General features: G+C 37.6%; 1 protein-coding gene across 1 annotated transcript; it reads right to left on the bottom strand.

The window, feature by feature from the left end:
- Positions 1-3544: 3544 nt before the first annotated feature.
- LOC107875426 (protein MICRORCHIDIA 7-like) lies at positions 3545-7452 on the bottom strand. The gene has a single exon (XM_016722144.2). The coding sequence runs from the start codon at positions 6287-6289 to the stop codon at positions 3803-3805; it is 2487 nt and encodes an 828-aa protein (XP_016577630.2). The 5' UTR covers positions 6290-7452; the 3' UTR covers positions 3545-3802.
- Between the last annotated feature and the right edge of the window lie 443 nt (positions 7453-7895).

Genomic DNA, 7895 nt, shown 5'->3' with positions numbered 1-7895 from the left:
CCTAAAAAATAGGATTTTACTTTCTGTTCAGGACCCTCCTGAAAAAATGGGATTTTACTTTCTGTTCAGGACCCTCCTGAAAAATGGGATTTTACTTTCTGTTCAGGACCTTCCTGAAGAATGAGAATTTATTTTTAGTGCAGGACCCTCCTGAAAAATGGGACAACGCTTTCAAAAATGAAATACTACTTTACTATAATTCTTGTTTGGGATAATTTTCGTTCTAGTTTTAATTTTGGGTTTCAGGAGCCCGCCTGAAGAACAGGGTGATGAAATAGCAAGTCGGGAGCCCGCCTGAAGAACAGAGTGAAGAAAATGAAAAGTCAAGCAACAAAGTGATGAAATAGCAAGTCAGGAGCCCGCCTGAAGAATAGGGTCAAGAAACGAAAAAGTCAAGCAACAAAGTGAAGTAATTGAAAGCCAAGCAACAAGTTAAAAGAAATTGCAAGTCAGGAGCCCGCCTGAAGAATAGGGTGATGAAAGTCGAGTCAAGAACCAACAGAAGCTGTATAGATAGGATTTTTGTGATTTCATTTATGTTTTAACTTGTAATTTTCATTTTGATGTAATAAAAGAGCCGCGGACCGGAACCACGACGAAACCTCACTCGACTCTCCAACTCGGTATAGTCCATTTCTTCCCATCCTTTGAAATACCCATGACTTGATTCTCTCATAATTTGGGTAGGAAAGATGTCTTAAGTCAAGACCCGGTTGTCCTTCTTCCTTCTGTTTCTTTCTTTGAATAATGGTCGGGCCAAAATTTGGTCTTGCTGTCTACTTTTTTGCTTGAAAACACTTCGTGTTTACATTCAAAGGGGGCATGATGTAGACACCTAATTTTGTCCCTCCCGAAGACCCAAGTTACACGTTTTATCCCTGTCTCACCAGGTGCCCTCACCCGTATGATTATATCCCATAAGAATACAAAAAATAACAAACCCACTTACAAACCTAATCCCCAATTATTCTTTTGTAACAAAATTAACCACTCCTCCTATCAATTTTAGACAACACATCACTACCCCTACCCCTATCCCTACCCCCCACCTCATCACCCCACACCCTACCCCTTACCCCTACTCGCGTGTACCCACTGCCCCACCTACTCTCACAATTTAATGGACATATACACAGGAGATCTCAAGCAAGAAAAGAAAAATTTTTCCTTTTCTTCTCCAGAAAAATTTTCCTTTTCTTCTCCAAAAAAAAAAAACGAATTCACACACACAGGGACACGGTACCACTTTTCCATTTCCAAAAACAAGAATTCCCTCGACTGCACATTGATCACCGGGAAAAGCTTCACTGGAATACACCAGAACAAACAGAGCGAGGGACGAGAGAGAAACAGGGAGATTGAGGATGAAACCAATGAGTTTGAGCAGAAAAACAAATAGAAATCGAGTTGTTGAATAGAAACAGTGCAAATCCGGTTGATTTTGGGGTTTTTCGGCTATTTATCACCGGAAAAAAGTTACTGTCGGCCGGAATCTGAGCATTTTCTCCGTTTTCCGATCTTTCTGAACTCACCGGAGCTCCGTCGAGACAAAAACCACTTCATCATCTTAAAACCGACTCATAACCGTGTTTTGCTTGTATCTATATCAGATTCAGACGTCTTTGTTTCGTTGGTTATCTATCTTCGTCTTCTTCGCGGGTTTAAATCTTTCCGGTCGCTATTTGTTGAGTTGAGTTGGCTCATTGTTGAGGTTTTGTTGTTCGACGAGCCCGGTTCGGAATTCTCCATATTTTTCCTTTTCCCTGCTGATTTTGAAGCGAACCCGGCCAAGAAACAGTGAGAATCGCCAGAATTTTTGGTCCGTCTTTTTCTGTCTCGTCTGAGCTCACCGGAGCTCAAGCTACGTCAGTTGTCGATCTTTTGTCGTATTAATCGGGGTATTAATCGGGGTTTTGGGTTCGTCTATTATCCGCCGTTCGGGTAGTACATTCTTGATACTGAGTGGATTGTGCTACTGTGGAGGTTTCTGTTCGAGGATTCCTGTCCCGGGTTTCTTTATTATCGACAAAACATTCTATCGAGGTACATTTCTTAACTCGTCTTTTATATATATATATATATATATATATATATATATATATATATTTGGTTGGTTGTTTGGATTCGTTGCGATTACGAGTGGTGTGATTATGGTTTTGTTGGATTTTGTTTATGTTGATGTTATGATCATGATGCTTGGTTGTTTGGTTTTGGTGGATTGAGGCATAAATTTGATCATGTTCTAATGGATGGATAGAAAGGAAGTTGGGGTGGAATTGAAAAATTGACAAAAAGGATATATTCGGTTTAATTTGATTTATTGTTGGTATGAATCGTGATAGATTTACAATGGGTTGAAACGGATAGGCAATATAGGTCTGGGTAGACAAATTTTAAAACTTGTTATTTTGGTTGAATGTTAGAATGTGCGTGTGAATGTTTCTTTCTAGTTTATCGTATTTAATTCAATTGTATAATTTGGCCGGGGAATGCCCCAAAGTATCTGTATATATTTATTCACCAGTGAATGCCCCGAGGTATCATGTACCCGGAGGACGTCCGTGGTGAAGGCCCGAGGCGTCGGGTGGAGCGTTAATTTAGGATTAGCTTAGGTTTACTTTCAGTTTTATTTTTATTTTTTTTTGGACTGTATAATTGGACTGGACTTTACATTTTGGATTGTTTCGTTTTGTTTATTGTTTGATTATTTTGCGTGCTGTTGTGTGGTTTATACATTGCATAATGCCAAAAATAGTTGATACAATCTACCAAGCGACCGTGGTCGAACCACGGGATCGAGGGGTGCCTAACACCTTCCTCTAGGTCAACAGAATTCCTTAGCCGGAGTCTCTGTTCGCAAACCAGTTTAAAGAGTAAAATGGTTTTGAAAAGGATTTTCCGATGGTGACTTGGCACACCGGGTTATGCCAAGTGGCGAATCTGAGTAAAAAATGTAAATAATCCTTTTCCGAAACAAATTTTCATTTCTTGTCACTTAAAAAATAAAACTCTTTCGACTCTTAAAACATAAATCTTTTTTAGAGTACGTTAAAAAAGGGGTGTGACAGAACTCATTACAAAAGGAAATTTAAAGTTTCAATTTAGAAGTGAAGATTAAGGAAAGATTGGTGAACACCAAAGGATAGTTAAAATCTATGTTGTTCGGACTTTCAAGAATGTCTATAGGCGTGTGTTGGATCCTCCTTTCTTAAGGATCCGGCACAGGTGCTGCAGCATTTTCAGAAAGTTCGAGCAACATAGGTTAAACCTTAAAATGGCACCCTAAAATGTATTGCTTTGGATCATATGCTAAGTAATTTCTTCTATAGCCGAGAAAATCCCTATTCTGCTAAGTAATTTCTATAACCGAGAAAATCCTTACTCTGCTAAGTAATTTCTTCTATAACCGAGAAAATCTCTATTCTAAGTATAACTTTTTTCAGGCGCACGAGTTCTAGTTTGTGCATAAGGGAAGCACTCCATGACACGATTGCTCCAGCATCCCCTGATGTTTATGCTGCAATTCAGGCACATCAAATTGATCTATGCTCTTCGACAGATCAAGAAACAGCAGGGAAAACAAGAAACTTAAATAAAGGATAGAAATTCGGAAGATAAAATATATTCATATTGATAATCGGAATCCAAAACTGTTTCCGTCAAAAACAATTATATCCAAAGAAAAAATGGAAAAGTAAAGCTAACATATACATGTTAATATTGAATGGGTTTGCTATTAACAAGATCTTTGAAGTGTGCATCAGTTGTTCTTTAGCTACATATTTTGTGTCACTTCTCATTGCTAACGTTCAGTTTTGCAGGTAAAGGTTATCCTGCTACTTTGTAGCAGCCTCACTTTGTTGAGCAAATCTTGTATGGTAACAGAAGCATCCTTCAATTTGCTCCTTAAACTTTCTCCTTCCGTAGCCCGCTGTTTTCTTTCTTCTAAAAGGACGCGTGCTAGACTCTTACTCGTGGCTCTTTCATGTTGCCAATGGCGCAAAACCTGTTGTAGATTATTTTTAATACTATTATTCTCTGCTCTCAAGTCATTTGACACAATATCTTCCATCTTCACAACTGGATTTCCTGAAGTTTGACTATTTGATGTAGACGCTTGCTGAGTGTGATCTCTAGGCATAGTTTGATTTGTTGCTTGTGCTGAAGAATGAACTGGTACCCAATTCTCGTGTTCTCCTACAGTGGATTTTGATTTAGATGTATCATCATGACAGGTGGTGTTTCCGGGAGTTCCATCAGTTTGCCTATTTAATATACACACTTGCTGAGTTATATCGGGTTGCCTATTCAATGTACACACTTGCTGAGTTATATTGGGTTGCCTACTCAATCTACACACTTGCTGAGTTAGATCAGGCTGCCTATTTAATGCGCACACTTGCTGAGTTAGGTCAACTTGCCCATTTAGTGTAAACACTTGCTGATTTTGTTCTCCATACATAGTCTGTCGTCTTGCTTGTGCTGAAACCTGAACTGGACGCGGAATTTCCCCAGATCCTACATAAACACGGGATGCTTCCTGCACCGAATTGTCCGTTATTGAAGAATGAACTGGTCTCATCTCATGTTCTACTCCAGATGATTTCGGTTTAGATCTTTCATCATGACAGGTTGTGTGGCTGACATTGGAGCTGAATGGGGAACAGGATTTGCTCGTAGGCACAGAACAAGTGTTTGGTTCTTCTTGATCAGGAGAGACAGTAGTGTTCTTTACATTGCGACGCTTAGCATAACCAATGAAATGACAGTTTGATGACCAATATTTCTTCTGCATAAATTGTAGGCGTGCCTCGAGTCTAGCAAGGACAATCGTGCGCTCAAAGCCCTGTTTATCATGAGCTGGTTCAACAAAATTAGCTTCTAAGACGCCTATCACACCGCGACCATCGCTGCCAGCAGCATTCCACACCCTCCAGAAAGGCTTAATGAGCCTATTCTTGTGATAAACATTGAAACCTTGAATATCAATATGATGTTTTGCATCTTTCACAAAACCAATAGTTCCTTCAGCTACAGATGTTTCATAACCAACGGATTGTGGTCTGTACGTAATCTCCTCCGACAGCATCATGTCGTTTACCAAATTATGATGTTCAACTTCTTTCCCCCTCAAAATTATTTGAAATCCAGGAGCAAGTCTCAGATACAAAATCGAAGCATAACTCCTTAAAGAATGTTGATATGTTAGGAAGTGCCTCGAGTTAGGATATTCTTTCGCCATCTCAATCTTCTTTTCATCTCGACTAACACCCCTTATTTGAATGTCATGAGCATTGGTGTCAAAGTCAAGCTCTGTGGCTCCTTCTTCATCCTCCCACAGATTGTATATGACAATTCGCGTCCCATGATCACCTTTCAAAAACTCAAACTGCTGTAAAAGATCCTGTTCGTTCTCATAAGGAGACCATTGTGTTATAGTCTCCGAATTCCTCTTCCAATCATCAGCAGAAGACCGAACCAACATCTCCCAAGTCCCTCCCCTCTTCACAAAATCAACCATAGGAACAACGATATCTTCTTTCCCTGTGCCCCTCAAAAAAGTATATGACAACATTCCTACACTCTGTGTCAACATGCTCGTTGCTCTATCCCTCCCCCGCGAAAACACAATCACATCAGCCCCTAGCCTCATACTACTCGTTTTGAAACCATTTCCATATTGACCAATCGTGTTTGCTAATTTGCTTTTCGCAGAATACCCAAGCGACATGCACTGGCGCATCCTATCAGGAGTCATTCCACCACCATCGTCTTCAACTAACAACATCTTACTCCCAACATCTTTCTTATTGTCCAGCACATCTACGCTAACATAAGTAGCACCATTGCAAACCTCATCCATCGCGTTGTCTAAAAGCTCAGCGAAAGCACCCAATGCCCATTTATGACTAGTAGCATTCGAATGCAAGAATTTCGGATGAACTCTCACATGATCCATACCAACAGTTTGATCATGACATGCACCCTCCTTATTGCCATCATAATCTCCAGCTTTCCAGAATTGCTTACAACTAGTAGTAATTGGATTAACAGCAGGGGAAGCTCCTACGAATTCATTCTTTGGACAAATCGACAAAGGAGCAATGATACAAGGCTCACTTTCAAGTTTCATCTTCTTCACAGGACTTTCTTGAATATCAAGAAAACAAGAACCAACACCATAATTGGTTATGGGGACTATATGCATAGTTGTGTTTGTGGAGACATTGGTATCGTCTAAATCGTCTGTTAAGTCGATGATTTCTTGCTTGATAGGTATGGTGATCATATCAAGAACTCCAACAACTCAAAGAACCAGGTTCTTTCAAGAAGGGAAAAAGAAGTTTATAAACTAAGGAGTATAATTGCTAAAGAAATTTGTGATGAAGAATGTGAAATAGTATTGGCTTATATTTATAGAGCTATTTGGCTTCTCCTAGTCCTATATGAATAGGGATTGATTCAAGAAGTTTTAGTTGCATCAACTTTAGTTCTCCAAGTTTTAATTGCATAAACTTTAATTCTCCAAATCCAAATATGAATAGGAAAAAATTGTTGAGGCTTAGTGCAAATCAAACTATGGAAAAAAGAAAAGAAGGTAACAATTTGTCTAAATCCTAATAGAATAAGACTACAAAAATTAGTTTCCTTTTTTGTTTATGGAAGAAGAATGAGAAAGGGGATTATAAGGTGGAAAGTCGAATCTTGACCAACAAGTAATAGTTTAGGTAATCAATCAACTAAGCTGTTAAAATTTTCTTACATCTTGATTATAGTATGTGACAAGATAGAATAACGGAAAATAATACAATGTATTAAAATATAATATTTATCAAAACAATATAATACAAAACAACACAATATGATACATTATGAAACTAGATGTCTAAATAAATAAAGTTTTTTTTTTACAAATTTTTGATGTATTTTTTGAAGAATTGTATCAATAGTTTCGTTACTTTGTTTTAATTACGTAGTCGAGACGTGTTGTAGGGCCCATTAAGGTGGTAGCGCTCCCAACAAAGTTTTCTCCATACCCAAAGTCGAACCCTCGACCTCTAGTTAAGGGTGGAGCAGCTCCATCCACTGCACCACAACCCATGTTAGTAAGACTACATGCCTTTTTGAGCTGCACTTTCCCATACTTTTTTTCCTAAGACTCAAAGGGTAAAATATTTTTTCCTTATTTTCATACCTAAACAATTTGGAGTGTGAATATTTTATCCCAACAATTACTTAATGGCTAACAAAATATATCTATGTGTTGGCTACACCAAATATTTGTCCAAACACATCTAGGTATGTTTGGCAGCAAAATTTTTATCCACTTGACATATGTGATGACGCTATTAGCTGACAGATCATTTTATTTATATTTTTCAATTGATTTCCTTAAAAGCCTAAAGTTTTCCTTTTCAAGGCGGAGACATCAAAGTCATGGCTAAGACGATACAACTTTGTCAGATATCACAATGAAGAATAAGGCAAATTACATAATATCATATTTTAACTTATCATTTTTACTATAAAAGATTCAAAAATATTTTTTTGATTTTCATGTCTGAACAATTTGGAGTGTGAATATTTTATCTCAATGATCACTCAATGACTAGCGAAATATATCTACATGATGACTACATTAAACATTTATCTAAATAAAAGTATAATATATTAATATATGTCAATGACCATTAATTGCTCAACTGAAACAAGTCGCAATTTGAGTGTTTAAATAAAATTTACTCGTAAGTTTAAGAGGTTATTGATATATCAATAATATTTTTTTAAAATAGAAACAAGTTGTATTTTGAATATTTAAATAAAAACCATTAAGCGTAATCTTATCAATTTCCACTAATCTGCGGTTGTTGTATCTATAATCTATAATATATTAA

Source organism: Capsicum annuum, chromosome 6 (genome assembly GCF_002878395.1).
Source record: "Capsicum annuum cultivar UCD-10X-F1 chromosome 6, UCD10Xv1.1, whole genome shotgun sequence".
In the NCBI taxonomy this organism is placed as follows: Eukaryota; Viridiplantae; Streptophyta; class Magnoliopsida; order Solanales; family Solanaceae; genus Capsicum; species Capsicum annuum.
This window is presented reverse-complemented; position numbering and strand designations above follow the sequence as displayed.

Excerpts from the sequence above, each read along its gene's own strand:
- LOC107875426 (XM_016722144.2), bottom strand. The coding sequence starts at position 6,289 with ATGATCACCATACCTATCAAGCAAGAAATCATCGACTTAACAGACGAT.